This window comes from Bison bison, unplaced genomic scaffold (assembly GCF_000754665.1).
Source record: "Bison bison bison isolate TAMUID 2011002044 unplaced genomic scaffold, Bison_UMD1.0 scf7180017864254, whole genome shotgun sequence".
NCBI lineage: Eukaryota > Metazoa > Chordata > Mammalia > Artiodactyla > Bovidae > Bison > Bison bison.
In genome coordinates, this window is record NW_011494826.1 from 5,174,316 (window position 1) to 5,190,751 (window position 16,436).

Genomic DNA, 16,436 nt, shown 5'->3' on the forward strand with positions numbered 1-16,436 from the left:
ACAGAAACTGACCTTTTCCAGTCCTGTGGCCACTGCTGAGTTTTCCAAATTTGCTGGCATATCGAGTGCAGCACTTTCACAGCATCATCTTTCAGGATTTGAAATAGCTCAACTGGAATTTCATCACCTCCACTAGCTTTGTTCATAGTGATGCTTTCTAAGGCCCACTTGACTTCACATTCCAGGATGTCTGGCTCTAGATGAGTGATCACACCATCGTGAAGACAATTAATCCTGCCTTAATGATTGATTACTTCTGAAAATGCATGTGATTCAGACCTGTACTCAGGTCACCTGTTTTCCAGCAATCTCAAGAATATTTACTCTTACAGTTAACCCATGGTAGGAGACAGAGCCACTCCGAGATCATCCAAGCCACCACTCCAAATGAGCCTGCCACCCAAAATTTCCCTGAATTTTCTAGATTAGCTGAGTTCCTTTCCCTTAGTTTCAACTATGTAGATAAGAAATATAATGAAAACATTTTGAAACATGGCCACAGAGAACTTGTTCTATCAGATAGTTGTGAAATGTAAATAGAAATGTGGAAAATAATTTAAATTATCTTTTATCCCCAGATAACCTACTAACCTATAAATAACTGTTCATACCATAGAGAATAATTTTTCTAACATCAAAAATATCAAATTTTCATGCTTTTGGAACTTAACTAATAGTGTTGTCTGGTCCCCGAAGTGAAAAATGCTTCTCTCCATGAACACAATTCAGAGAGATGCTCGTGTAATTGATATGTCAGTTTAAATGGTCTGAGCTAATAATTTCATAAGCCCTTGAATATTAAATATAATGGAGATCTTTAAGAGGTTCATCATGGTTATAATTCTGAATTGCTATTAAGTTATGTAACCTTTGTCCATGTCTAATTCCTATATTGAGAAAACATATAACAGAAATATAGTGCATATGTATTTTTACTAATGGCTGACTCAGAAAAGGAAGAGTTCCCAGTTGGGGTCATATCCTGTGGCTAACTGTATTCCTTGTTCAACATTTTCCACAGTGTTTTTGGTTTTTTTCCCCTATTTTTGTAGGGATTGTTTATTTTCAGAATTCCCTAAATCAAGAATTATGTATTATACACAATTGCCTAAGCCTGAATATTGTATATTATAGAATAATTTTAATATTTTAAAGTTCAAAGCAGTATATCACATTAAAGTTCTTTAGGATTAACATTATATTCTATTATCCCTGTCTTGAAGATATCACCTATTTATTTGACCAAGACAATACAACTGATGCTTGGTAGAAAGAAAACAAATATTAATTCAAATGTTTTATCCTACAAGTTCAATATTTTGAGGGAAATCTATCTGTGAACACACGAACACTCATGAAACACAAAAATCAGAAACTGTCCATATCTAACATAACTTTTCATTTCTTTGACATCAGACTACCCAAACAAAGACTGCAATCCCTAGCTGAACTATAAATCCCCAAATCAAAGAAAATAATAACCTTTGCAGAACTTCCAGGCCTAGGTAACCACCATGTTTATTTATGAGTCTATTACTTCCTGTTTGGAAAATGTCCTTGGCACCTCATAGTGTGTGTATTAAATTCTGTTTCATTCAGTCTGAAGCACAGTCTAACTGGAACACATGCCTGATAGCTCTAGAGACTGTAATACTCACTCAGCATGAGCAACACCCCCCATCATGTAGCCTCCCGGATAACGGTTTATGAAGACAGTTTTTCACTGCTGACAAGTCGGCGTCTGTTCTCAAGTACTCCTGCTGTTTCTCATAAAAGACGCTTCAGTATGGAGCTGGCTCTGATACCAACTGTGCCCTGGCTTTGGGTGGTCATTAACAAAAGAAATGCTTTAACAGCATCTAAATTATACATGTCATCGTTATCATACTTCACACTGCCCTCTAGCAAGTTACATGTTAAAGATATACATTTGATTGTAATGAATAATTCACTAATAATATTTCAAAGGGTCGAAAAAAATCACATATGTGAGAAATCTATCTACAGAGGTAAGTTTACTTGGGAATACTCAGAACTGAAGCTTAACAAAATCAATCAGCAAGTATTTTTAAATTTCCCACAAAGTTGCATCGTGATCTTAAAGTCAGTGAGACTATTTCACAATGAAATAACATAGTGTTTCCTATTCCAGAGTTGTTACTTTACTTTTTACTGTATCTTTAAAATGTTTTCCAGTAAAAGCAGGTCGAGATAATGAAAGAAACAGATGTCAATGAGCATTTCACAAAGGAAGTGGACTTCTCTTTGGAATGTATCAAGGATCATATTAATTTACAGTAAACCATTATGATTTCAATCAATTATTAATATTTCACTTTATACAGCTAATGCTTTAGAATAGCTCAATGAAATTATCTTTCTGTGGCTTAGTTTACATGTAAACAAAAGGAAGAAGTAGCCTCCGCTTGACATTGGCAAGTGACAATGCAAACTCAACTCACTCCTTATAAATCATTCTGAAAGATTATTCTCAGTTCTTTTTTTACTTTGGCCTAAAACTTGTCTCTTATTATGTCTCAATCAATATTACATCACCATAATCAAGTTCTGATTATGTGGAGATCTTCAGAAACATGCATTGATCCAAGGAGCTGATTGATATGTGCTGAATTATTTGAAGGAAAAGAACACAGTATAGATGAAAATGCTAAGAAGTGACTTCCTATTAAATTTATTTCATCAATATGGGTATTAATCTATAGGAAGCGGAGCTTAAAAATTAAACTAAAATTACTAGTCCTTAATTAGAATATGTGAGCAGCTTTTATATTCTCTGCCTGGATGTCTCATGAGTATATGGATTTCTTTCTAACACTGACCCTCCTACATTTAAACAGTGATGTACAAGAGGTAATTGGGTTTGAGGAAGCATGTAGCAACTCCCATGGGTTTTTCAAATGCTTGCTCTGGGATATGGAGGCATCAATGTAAACATTTTTTTCTTTGCATTCTTTGTGACAGATAGTCGCTGCAATAATGGCAATCACTGGCATCGTGATGATGGCGTATGCAGATAACTTCCATGCCGATTCCATCATAGGAGTGGCATTTGCAGTGGGCTCAGCCTCAACATCTGCACTGTATAAGGTATTTCGTGTACTTTCTTATGTGCTTATTATCTTTGTAGCTTATATTTTTATAAAGTAATAAGTAATATTTTATAAAGAAAGGACAAAGAAAATCTTGGCTAGCAAAAAAAAAAAAAAGATAGTTTAAATAATAATAATAAGTACCAATTATTGAGTACTTGCTACAGGCTGTATACTTGCCAGAATTTTCACCTGTTAACATACCTTTATGAGGCATAGGTACTTATTCCCACTCTGCAGATGAGGAAACTGAGACTTTGAAAGATTAGGTAACTTGTCCAATATCATCCAACCAGGAAGTGATAGAGACAAGATTTAAACTCGGACTGGTCAACTCCAAGGACTCCCCTGGTGGCCATGACTCCACCCCTCCCAAATCGCCAACCAGTTGTAGCAGGAGCTGAGAAAGACTTCTCTATGTTTAACTACCTTCGGTCATTATTTTAACTACAATGAGGTGTTAAAAATCCTAAACCAACTATCACTCGAGAGTTTATTTGCTACATACTAACCCCATGCTATGTTATTAGCTAGATGAAGAGCCTCTTTCCCTCTCTGATGCACACGCTGGGTCTAACTATGTCCTCACAGTTCTTTCTCCCCTGGAGCTACCTGTCATCAGTGAAAGCTCTATTCAGAGTCGCTGCCCCTGACTTCAGAAGCAAGAACTAAGAAAGCAGATCTAAAAGGTTATTCACCAACGTGCCGCTTTCCAGAGCCAACTTTCTGGATGTTGTGACTGTTCCACTTTCACCTCTCATGGTGTTTCAAGGAGAAAATCTTCTCTGAAAGGCAGAAAATGCCCTCTGCATCCCTCCCAGATTCCTGTTCTGCTTATTCACCAGCTCTGCGGCTCAGAGGACGTTGTGTCTGTTTCCATATTGACATTTCCTGGGCCACTGATTCTCTGACAAGCTTGACAAGTGTTCACTCAGTTACCATTAGTGTTTAACTTGCCCCCAGCTGAGACTCCACTGAGATGTCTAATGTGAGCAAAGACCACCAGCACGTGCTCAAGTTCTAAGTCTCCCAAGAGAAAACACAATATGTTTAGTTGAAAGTAAAAGAAATACCTGGATTTGCTGTATGCCTGGAATGTCTCTTTTATAGAGAGAATTCTCCTGACCACATTACAGATGTATTCATTCTGGTAGCTGTAATATTTGCTGACACACACAGCATCATATATACACCACAGAAAAGATATATTCTGTGCTACATTGTTTGAGGATTAATAAAGGAAGCAGAGGGGTTAAGAAACCAAGAAATATGGACTAGAGACCTGTCTCCTCCCAAACTAAATGTATGATTTAGGTTAGCTATTTACATGTCTTTGTCATCTTTCTCTATACACAGATTTATAATCCAGAAAAGAAAAACATCTTTAAAATCTGGAGAATAAATACAGACCTTGTGAAAATATTTTAAACTCAGAGAGAAAAGTGCTTATAAATCCAAGGCATCACTATTGAAAGCGAGAGTCACTCAGTCCTGTACTACTCTTTGCAATCCCGTGGACTATACAGTCCATGGAATTCTCCAGGCCAGAATACTGGAGTGGGTAGTCTTTCCCTTTTCCAAGGGGTCTTCCCAACTCAGGGATCAAACCCAGGTCTCATGCATTGCAGGCAGATTCTTTGCCAGCTGAGCCACAAGGGAAGCTATTACTTCTCTCAATAACATGACGACAGGTTTTCTCTGTCCAATTTAGTTTTCAGTAATTATCAAAATAAGGATAAAATTAACCCCATTCTCAAAGGAAAGAACTAATGGCATCTCAAACCTAAATGTTTCTGGGCTGGTCTGCACTCTTCTTTATCATCTACCCTATACCTGTAACTGACGGTGGGTTTTTCCCAGGTACAGTATCCCTGTGGCATACCAAGTGGGATTTATTTTATGACAATTTCTGTTTTACATAAAGGCTAGAGTGTATTTGAATTCCTTAGCTCAGCAGCCCATTTAGGGTCATGGAAATGCTGGGATAAAACGACATAGAGCATAAGTTCTGCGCCAGTTAGCTCATGATGTAGAACTTGCCTTTCTGATCCAACAACAGTCCCTGACCGAGTGGCTAACAAGTTCCTTTCCTGTTCTAGGTTTTGTTTAAGATGTTTCTTGGAAGTGCTAACTTTGGTGAGGCAGCACACTTTGTCTCCACGTTGGGTTTCTTCAATTTAATCTTCATCTCCTTCACCCCAGTCATCCTGTATTTCACCAAGGTGGAGCACTGGTCCTCATTTGCAGCTCTGCCATGGGGCTGTCTCTGCGGGATGGCAGGGCTCTGGCTGGGTGAGTGGCCAAGTCTTGCCTTCCATTTCCTATGTCACTTGTCCTTTCCTTGGAGAGTTAAATTGTCATAACAGAAGCCCTCCCTTCTTAGATGCCTATCAAAGATAGACATCCCTGTCTTCTATTTCCCAAACTCACCTAAGGTTGGGCAATGGCACCCCACTCCAGTACTTTTGCCTGGAAAATCCCGTGGATGGAGGAGCAGTCCATGGCGTCGCTAGAGTCAGACACGACTGAGTGACTTCACTTTCACTTTTCACTTTCATGCATTGGAGAAGGAAATGGCAACCCACTCCAGTGTTCTTGCTTGGAGAATCCCAGGGACGAGGAAGCCTGGTGGGCTGCCGTCTATGGGGTTGCACAGAGTCGGACACGACTGACGCGACTTAGCAGCAGCAGCAGCAATGGTTATAAAGTTCTTTGCAGGCTATTGCTTGATTAGGTCAGAGCAGTCCAACTGGCATGTCCATGGGTTAAGGGCTGCCCCACCTGGCCCATCCCCAGTGCACGGAGTTCTCTCTGTGTTAAGGTTGCCCTGAGACAAAATGAGGAGACAGCCTCTCTCCTGACTGTGTTACACACCCCAGGGTTTTATAGTCTTCAGTGCTTCTGCTCTCAAGTTTTTTTTTTTTGCTACCTTCTCTTCTCCATAGGAATCAGATGATCTAGTCAGAGCCAGGCTGGGAAACAGATCTGAGAGGTGAACAGTAGACAGTACTCTGTCCTGCCCCCACCCGATCACCTAGAACTATAGTTTTAATTTGCTTAGGTTCACCTGGCCTCGCTCCTGCCTTTGGTTTGGCCTGTCTTCAGGGAGTGCCTTAGTCCACATGCAGATTGGATCCATCCATTTACCTGATGTGTCTCAGGCAGGGCCCCGGGCTACAGATAACATATTGAACTATATATTCTTGTCCTTAGATTGTCAAAAGAGCTTGTAAGGGTTCTATGGAAAGTGCTAAGGAAAAGCAGTTACCCATTTTGATGAAGCTCAGTGAGAAAAGCTCAGTTCTCAACCAAAGACCAATACTTCTATCAATCTGCTAAAATACTCAGTCCAGCCAACAGAATGACAGTTGGGGATCTTAGCAGAGTCTATGCTATGCTTATTAAATTTCTGATTTATTAGGACTGGTTGTATTTGACTCCCCACATCTGAGGAGAGAGTTGAGATGCTGGAATATCCATTCCCATTGCATCTGTGTCTGAAAGAAGGAGTAGTTATTGATATTAACTTACAAAGGTCTTTGGCCTTGATTGCTACTGCTATTGTATGAAAATGATGAACAAGCCCAAGTCTTGTGGAAATCCAACCCATTGTCTCTAACAAGCACGAGGAACTCCAGATACCTAAATTTTGGAGCTTAACTAAAGCAAGAATTACAGAAAGCAGTAGAAGAATAAACACTGTCCTAACTGTAAAGGTTCTAGAACCATCTTTGGTTTTATAGAGAAATGGGCAAATGATTTGGGGTCATTTCCATAGAGATCTTTCCTGAATTGAGGACTTTTCATAGTTGTTATTTTTCATAGTTGTCATATTTCTCTAACCCCCAAAACAAACATTGGCTTGAAATCTATTAAAATAATGCTATATAATTTATAAATGTTTTTCTTTTTGAAAACAAGTACTTTTGATCACTGTTGGGTATGTGATTACTTGAATAACTTTATATTTAGTTTAAAGTGTCCAAAGATACAAATTAAAGGATATCAAGTTATACCTTCAGGTTTTTCTGTGGACCTGCCTTAAGGTTGCTGCTGCTGCTGCTGCTAAGTCGCTTCAGTCTTGTCCGACTCTGTGTGACCCCATAGACGGCAGGCCATCAGGCGCCTTAAGGTTATCTGTGTATAAAATCAGGATGTGGAAAAGCTCCCTGGTGTTCAGTGAATTATATGTACCTCTGTTGGTTCATGTGATGCACACCCCAAAAGAGAGGGACTAAAACAGCACAGGCCATCCTTGGACAGATCTTCTGTTAGGCAGTAACACTAGGACCTTTTAGTTATCCAGGAACATGGCATGATACAGCAAACTAGCAAGGGAGAAAGCCCCAGTCAGTCCTTAGCTCTCAACCTCTGGCTCAACTTTATAGTGCTAACAAGCAGTGTAGTGAACACATTATTTCACCTCTTTGCATGGCTCCCTACCCCTTTTGTGAGCCAACTGGTAAGAAATGAGGCAGCTAGTGTGGCAGAAGAGGAACAAGGAACATGACTTTTTCAGGTATGATACATATGAATCCATCTCCAAAATTAGAGGATTAATTGACCAATGTTACTCATTTGAAAAGACCCTGATGCTGGGAAAGATTGAGGGCAGGAGGAGAAGGGGATGACAGAGGATGAGACAGTTGGATAGCATCGCTGACTTGATGGACATGAGTCTGGTAACTGGAGTTGGTGATGGACATGGAGGCCTGGCATGCTGTGGTTCATGGGGTCGCAAAGAGTCGGACACGACTGAGCAACTGAACTGAACAGATAATTTAGAAGGCATGTTTAGCATAGACATTGATTCTTTTATGTTAAAAGAAGGAAAGAGACCAGCATCTCAGTTCCCCTTTATCCTATATGTGTGTGTTAGTCACTCAGTCATGTCCAACTGTTTGCAACCCAATAGACTGTAGCCCACCAGGTTCCTCTGTCCATGAAATTCTTGAGGCAAGAATACTGGAGTGGGTTGCCATTCCCTTCTCCAAGGGATCTTCCTGACCTAGGGATCAAACCCGGGGCTTCTGCATTGCTGGCAGGTTCTTTACCACCTGAGCCACCATCCTCCTCTATTTGACAGCCTTCAACATCCTGGTGAATGTTGGTGTGGTGCTGACATACCCAATCCTCATCTCCATCGGGACAGTGCTCAGCGTTCCTGGAAATGCAGGTACTGTACAAACTGAAATGTGCACAGGAAGTTCCCTGCTTGTGTTTGTTTTACACCCGGAGTTATTTCTTCAAGTAATTGTGAATTGTGTCCCTTGCCTGGGAACATGTTTTTAAATATCTTGAAGGTGGCAGACAACAGAATAACTGTGCAGCAGATTTAAAAATTGCAGCTACAAACACTGTTTTTACGTGGTCGTGCTTTTAGAATTAAATACCAAATGTATCATTTGGGTTTCATGTACTCTCCCTGACAACCTAATTTTGTGGTATTTTTAGAGGAAGTCCTATGGAAACAAAAGGCATCCCAGCACAGGACTCTTATGTCAACGTCACTAATGAAAGTGTAGGGAACGTACAGGGTGTTGGCTCCCCATCAGACTGCCCATGGGGAGCTGTGAAAGCTCCTCCCGGGGACATAGCAGATGGCCCTCTGGAATAGAGACAGGAAAAAAGCAATCTGACTGACTTCAGGGACAAGGGGAAAAGCTGTTTTTCCAAGAAAATCTTTCTAGTGAAAACTGTCAGTGGAACAAATAATGAAAGTGAATTATCTGGATGACTATATAGTCCTTCTAATTTTAAAATTCTATGTTTCCAAGTCTTTGATAGCCCTCTTTCTTTGTCCCAGGATAATCAGCAAATGTTTATTGAACACTTACTATGTGATCAGGATTATAGAAGAGACTGGGGCGTAGGGGGAGAAAAGATAGTATTGGTCCCATAATAAACTTTCACTGAATACTACAGTATTCAGACAGTATGATACTGGCACAAAAACAGAAGTATAGATCAATGGAACAGAATAGAAAGCTGAGAGATAAACCCACCTACAGTCACCTAATCTATGACAAAGAAGGCAAGAATATACAATGGAAAAAACAGTCTCTTCAATAAGTGGTGCTGGGAAAGCTAGACAACTACATGTAAAAGAATGAAATTAGAACACTCATTAACATCATACAAAAATAAACTTAAAATGGATCAAAGACCTAAATGTAAGACTAGACACTATAAAACTCTTAGGGGAAAACATAGGCAGAACACTCTTTGACATAAATCACAGCAAGATCTTTTTTGACCTATCTCCTAAAGTAATGAAAAGAAAAACAAAAATAAATAGACCTTATTGAACTTAAAAGCTTTTGCACAGCAAGAGAAATCATAAACAAGATGAAAAGACAACCCTCAGAATAGGAGAAAATATTTGCCAATGAAGCAACTGGCAAGGGATTAATCTCCAAGATATATAAACAGCTCATGTGGCTCAATTCCCTAAAAACAAACAACCTGATCAAAAAATGGGTAGAAGACCTAAATAGATATTTCTCCAAAGAAGACATTACAGATGGCTAAGAGACACATGAAAAGATGCTCAACATCACTAATTATTACAGAAATCCAAATCAAAACTAAAATGAGGCATCACCTCACACTGGTCAGAATGGGCATCATCAAAAAATCTATAAACAAATCCTGGAGAGGACGTGGAGAAAAGGGAATCCTCCTACACTATCGGTTGGAATGTAGACTGACACAGCCACTATAGAGAACAATATGGAGGCGCCCTAAAAACAGTGACCCAGCAATCCCACTCCTGGGCATATAGCCAAAGAAAACTGTAATTACAGAAGATACATGCATGCCTGTGTTCATGACAGTGGTATATAGAACCGCCAGGACAGGAATGGATAAAGAATATTTGGCACATACATATACTGGAATATTACTCAGCCATAAAAAGGAATGAAATAGTGCCGTTTGCAGAGATGTAAATGGACCTAGAGACTGTCATACAGAGTGAAGTCAGAAAGAAAAAAAACAAATATCATATATTAATGCATATGCATATATGTGGAATCTAGGAAAATGGTACAGATGAATCTATTTGCAAAGCAGAAATAGACACACAAATATAGAGAACAAATGTATGTACACCAAAGGGGGAAGTAGGGTGGGATGAATTGGGAGATTGGGATTAACACATACACTGCTAAGTGTTGCTAAGTCGCTTCAGTCGTGTCCAACTCTGTACGACCCCATAGATGGCAGCCCACCAGGCTCCCCCGTCCCTGGGATTCTCCAGGCAAGAACACTGGAGTGGGTTGCCATTTCCTTCTCCATGCATGAAAGTGGAAAGTGAAAGTGAAGTCGCTCAGCTGTGTCTGACCCTTAGCAATCCCATGGACTGCAGCCCACCAGGCTCCTCCGTCCATGGGATTTTCCAGGCAAGAGTACTGGAGTGGGGTGCCATTGCCTTCTCTGAAACATATACACTATTATGTATAAAATAGATAACTAATGAGAACCTTCTGTATAGCACAGGGAACTCTACTTAATGCTCTGTGCTGAAGAAGAGGCGATATATGTATACATATAGCTAATTCACTTTTCTGTACAACAGAAACTAACACAATATTCTAAAACAACTAAACTCCGAAAAACAGGAGTGCTATGAGAAAAAAGGACTTCCCTGGTGGCTCAGACAGTAAAGCATCTGCCTACAATGCTGGAGACCCGGGTTCAATCCCTGGGTCAGGAAGATCTCCTGGAGAAGGAAATGGCACCCCACTCCAGTATTCTCGCCTGGAAAATCCCATGGACGGAGGAGCCTGGTAGACTACAGTCCATGGGGTCGCAAAGAGTCAGACACGACTGAGTGACTTCACTTTCTATGAGAAAAAAACAACTTACGCTGAATATGGAAAACAAGACTGACTATATGAAATAACTTAGAGATCCACAAAGTAACTTATCATTAAATGCTAAATTGTGTAAAAGACTCCAAGGACTATAAAATATTTAGAGGAAAATATCAGGGAGGAGTGGGGTTGTCAAGGAATTCCATTCATTCATCCATTGATTCATTCATTTAATAAATAATTTCTGAGTACTTAGTATATGCTACCAACTGTGCTAACACTGATGATAAATCCTGAGTAAGACATGGTCCCTGCCCTCAGGATCATGTGATATAGAAGGGAGATAAAAGGAACTCAGTAATTACAATGTAGAGAGAGAAAGACTTTGACAAAGATATTTACTGAATGCTCTGAAAGCACACAGGAGGGGCACTGAAGGAAGCTTCTTGCAAGAAGAATAAAAGGAGGAATTTAACAGAGGGTTTAGCTGGATGAAGTGCATACAAAGAGGAAAGAACATTTCATACAAAGAGAAGAGCATGTATATGATTCTACTACTGATACATGCCTCCCAAAACTGAAAACAAGGACTCAAAAATATTCCTGTATGAGATGTTCACCACAGCACTATTCACAAAAGCCAAATGTGGAAACACCCAGATGTCCATCAAGAGATTAATCAATACACAAATTGTGATACAATGGGATACAATTCAGCCATAAAAAGGAAGGAAGCACTAACGCATGCTACGATGTGGCTGAACCTCAAAAACATTATGTGAATCAAAAGAAACCAGACATAAAATGTCATATAGTGTATGTTCCAATTTATAAGAAATATCTAGAATAGATAAATCCGTAGACACACAGCAGACTGGTGGTTTCCAGGTTTTGGGGTGGGGGTAGGAGACTGGGGAGTAACTGCTTAATGGGTATGGGGTTTTATTTTGAAATGATGAAAACGTTTTACACCAGATGGAGAAGCTGGTACATTAATCTATACAAAATGAATGTACAAAATGCTAGTAAACTCACTTGAAAGTGGTTAATTTTAATTTGCATGAGTTTCACTGCAACTAAAAATTTTAAAAAGACTAGCATTTGCAAAGACCTAGACATTAATAATCTTGGTTCATTTAAAAAATCTTCAGTGGGCCAGTGAAACTGGAGAAGTATGAAGGAATACAGAGGAAAGATATTAAGAAATAAAACTGCATGTATACACTGCCATATTTAAAACAGATAATCAACAAGGACCGACTATTACAGCACAGGGAACTCTGCTTAATATTCTGTAATAACCTAAATGGGACAAGAATTTGAAAAAGAATAGATACATGGATATGTGTGACTAAATCACCTTACTGTACACCTGAAACACTGTTAATCAACTGTGCTCCAATATAAAATAAAATTATTTTTTAAAATTGCAGAGGCTATTCAATCAGATGGTATTTGCCTGGCGGGGTGAGTATGATTTAGAGAAAAGAAATGGAAAGCAGATGTAGAGAGCCATGTCAATAACGACATAGAAAAAGGAAAGATAAGCTTGTGAGAACGAGAGAGACTTTTGGAAATCTTCTAGAAGTAGCACTGATTTGGGTCACTTGTTTTCAGAGGAGCTTAGAAACCGTCATAGGCTGACTGACTTGCTGTTGCTCCCCTAGCTGTGGATCTCCTGAAGCAGGAGGTAATATTCAATGTCGTCCGCCTGGCTGCTACCATCATCATCTGCATTGGGTTTCTGCTGATGCTGTTGCCTGAGGAGTGGGACGAAATTACCCTGAGATTCATCAACAGCCTGAAGGAAAAGAAGAGTGAGGAGCACGTGGATGACATCACTGATTCCAGTGTCCACCTGCGAAGCAGAAGCAGGGCCAATGGGACTGTGTCCATACCACTGGCTTAAGGAGGGACACATTTTGAATGCACGTGTATGTATATTCTGTGAATATAATAAAATTTTCTCACTACCTGTACACTCAAATGACAGTATTAACTCTGCATTTGGATAAATCATGTGTGAAATAATGCCAACATAAAAGTTTACATTTATATGCTTATCAAGGAACTGGTGTAAATAGTCATAATAAATTTTTTATTAAAACATATTCATCCTAGTTCTATTACTTCTGGCTTTTTTTTGGTGGGGGGGAGGGATTTTCACCCTAATTCACAGAATTCCCTGAAAATATGAGATTCTTTTCAATATAGCAGTATATGCATGACCATCCCAAACTCTGCTATATTTAAAGGGATAACCAACAGGGATCTATTGCATAGCACATGGAAATCTGCTCAGTGTTGTGTGGCAGCCTGGATGGGAGGTGGGGCTGGGGGAGAGCCATGTGCATGTGTTAGTCACTTAGTCGTGTCCAACTTTTGCAGCCCCATACACTGGGGCCTACCAGGTTCCTCTATCCATGGACTTCTTTAGGCAAGAACATTGGAGTGGGTAGCCTTCCCTTCTCCAGGGGATCTTCCCAACCCAGGGATTGAACTCAGGTCTCCTGCACTGCAGGCATATTCTTTACCCTCTGAGCCACCAGGGAAGCCTGAAGGGGAGAATGGAGACATGTCTGTGTATGGCTGAGTCCCTTCCCTGTTCACCTGAAACTACCCATTGTTAATCAGCTGTACCCCAACACAAAATAAAAAGCTCAAAATAAATAAATAAAGATAACATTCATTCCTATTAGAAAAAAAAATGAGATTCTATTAAATTACGGGCTCGTCATGACCTTTTTCTCACCTGGAACTGAGACCTTTTCATTCAGTCAGAAAAAACTGCATACTTTTATATATATTTAAGGCCAATAAGAGCCTTTAATTTGAAATCTAGAAAGTAATGAAATACCAATAGAGCATCTTCCAAATGCAAGAACTCCTAGGAACTAATAGAGCTACTAGGAACAATGAAAATCTGAGGGTGCAGAAGGCTCCTCTAGACTTTCAACAAGCTTTCAGGAGCACCAAGCATAAAAGAAGTCACAAATGTCTCTAATATGAGCTAGACATTTGAAAATGGTACAGTGGTTATGGAGAAGACGTCTATTACGAGCCATCTCTAAATCTTTCACCGGTTTTAGACTTGTCTACGTTTGCTCTTACTTGTTCAACTCCAAGTCACTCTTCAGCCCACCTTCTGCCCCCATCATTCCCCTGGTGAAGTGCATTCACCAAAGTCACCAATGACCTTTTTCCTGCAAAACCATAACAACCCTGTTCAACTCCAATTACATTGTCCTCTGGGTAGCATTTGACATGATGACCGCTCCTTTTTCCTACCATATTCTCTTCACCTAGATCCCCTTCTAGGTGAAGGAGATCTCCTGGTTCTCTTTCTGCCTGACTGGCTTCTCCTCTGGACTCCTCTTCCTAGGCTGGTCTCATCACTGTGAGTGTTCAGTCCTTGTCCTTCTTAGCATATCATTCCACACTCTCTTCCTCAGAGATCTCATTTGTTTCCATGGCTTTCAATTCATCCATGTGGTGATAGCTTTATAATATTTGTCTCCAGCCCAGATTTGTCTCCTGAGGGTCAGATCTGACTATCTAAATGCTTCCTGCAAGCTCACTTGGATGCCTCATTGTTCATTTTGCATTCAAGGACATAGTTGAATTTATCAGCTCTCCTCCTCAGTTCTACCCCTTCTTCTTCCTTGTTTCCTGTCTAGGTCAATGGTACCATCATTCCCTGGCTGCCCAAGCCAGAGATCAAACTTCACATCTGCCTTCCTCAACCCTCCACATCTAAACCATTAAGTCCTACTGATTGTTTTCCTTAATATTTCCTGAATCCATGCACTTCTCTATTACGCTACCTGTTCTAGGAGCCTATCATCTCTTTCCCTGATGAATGAAATATGCTTTTTACTGGTCTAATTCTCAGTGTTGCCTCTCTCTAAGCCTTTTTGTGCCCTGCAGAATGACTTTTCTAATATATAAACTTGATCACTCTACTTCCCTATATATAATACTTCAGTGGCATCTCATTGTCCTCGAAGTAAGGTCCAAACATCTTTGCAGGTCATTCAAAGTTCATCACTGATTGGCCCCTGCCTGCCTATAGAGAAGCACCATCCAGTAGAACTTTCTATGATGATGGAAATAGTTCAGATCTGCACTGTTCAACACTGTCCACAACTGACTGTTGATCTCTTTAAATATGGCTAAGGCAATTGAGGGACTGCATTTCTAATTTTATTTACTTTTAATTAATTTTAAGTTAATGTTAATTAGCCACATGTTTCTCTTGGCTACCATATTGGACAGCATAGTTTCTACCACACCACCCTCTGTGGCCCTCTGAAATCTCTATGCTTTAAAGCAACCTTCCTTTTTATAGTTTTTTGGAGTTGGTGATGGACAGGGAGGCCTGGCGTGCTGTGATTCATGGGGTCGCAAAGAGCCGGACACGACTGAATGACTAAACTGAACTGAATCAAGACATATTCTCTTTCTTATAATTTCTTTTCCTCTCTCATCATCTGAATAACCCTTACCTAGGTTTCATGGTGCTTCCCTGATAGCTCAGTTGGTAAAGAACATTCCTGTAATGCAGGAGACCCCGGTTCAATTCCTGGGTCAGGAAGATGCCCTGGAGAAGTGATAGGCTACCCACTCCAGTATTCTTGGGCTTCTGTTGTGGCTCAGCTGGTAAAGAATCTACCTGCAATGTGGCAGATCCAGGTTTGATCCCTGGGTTGGGAAGATCCCCTGGAGAAGGGGCTTCATGACATGATTTCTTCCTATTTTCATGGAAGATCTTTTCTCATCCCCCAAACTAAACAGTGTGGCTTTCATAGACACTTCTGCTTACCCCATTATAGCACTGGTCGCTCTCTGTGGTTACTGTCAGTCTACACATCTGAGTTCCCAGTAGCCCAAGAGTTCCTTGAAGGACTTATGTGACATTCACCATTGGGTTTTGCCTGGCAGTTACAGATACACAGTAAATGAACGAATGGGCTGCTTTACCCTGGAGATATGGCCCTTCCCTGAACTTTATTAGATGAGTCTCAGTTAAGGACAGACATTCTCATAGACCAACAGAAGGCACTTCTTCCCTAAGAGGCTGAGTAGTTTAGCGCACCTAGAAATTTAAGATAATCTACACTTTCTGGCATCTGTTTTACAATTCTTTTTTTTTTTCCCAAGTTGCTCCAACAGTGTAGGTCAAAGGGTCATGGGCAAGAAAAAGGAACTTGGGTTATCACACTTGCTGACTTAGTATGATAGTCAGTAAAAACCTCACCATTTTTTCATTTCTCTGTCATTTTTTGAAAAGGCAATGACAACCTCTGGGCACTGATAGATGACATGATATTAAAACAATAATCATGACATACTTCAAGCTGCATGAAAAATGATAGAAAATAAATGAAGTATTTTATCAGTAAATATGAATTAATTCATTATCTAAGTAGAGTTGGTTTTAACTATTTAAATGTCATAATAGTACAAACATTGCTGTTGCCTTGTTTTTAAATTGCTGTTAAATAGCAGT

The 16,436-nt window shown here is 39.9% G+C and overlaps 1 protein-coding gene across 1 annotated transcript in view; it reads left to right on the forward strand.

Annotated features, from left to right (window-relative positions):
* Window positions 1-12,836, forward strand: part of SLC35F4 (solute carrier family 35, member F4) — a 286,201-nt gene extending 273,365 nt beyond the window's left edge. The window contains exons 5-8 of the mRNA XM_010847684.1: window positions 2,983-3,108; window positions 5,210-5,402; window positions 8,197-8,286; window positions 12,595-12,836. Coding sequence (XP_010845986.1) covers window positions 2,983-3,108; window positions 5,210-5,402; window positions 8,197-8,286; window positions 12,595-12,836 — 651 coding nt within the window. The remainder of the gene's footprint in view (window positions 1-2,982; window positions 3,109-5,209; window positions 5,403-8,196; window positions 8,287-12,594) is intronic.
* The last annotated feature ends 3,600 nt before the right edge of the window (window positions 12,837-16,436 follow it).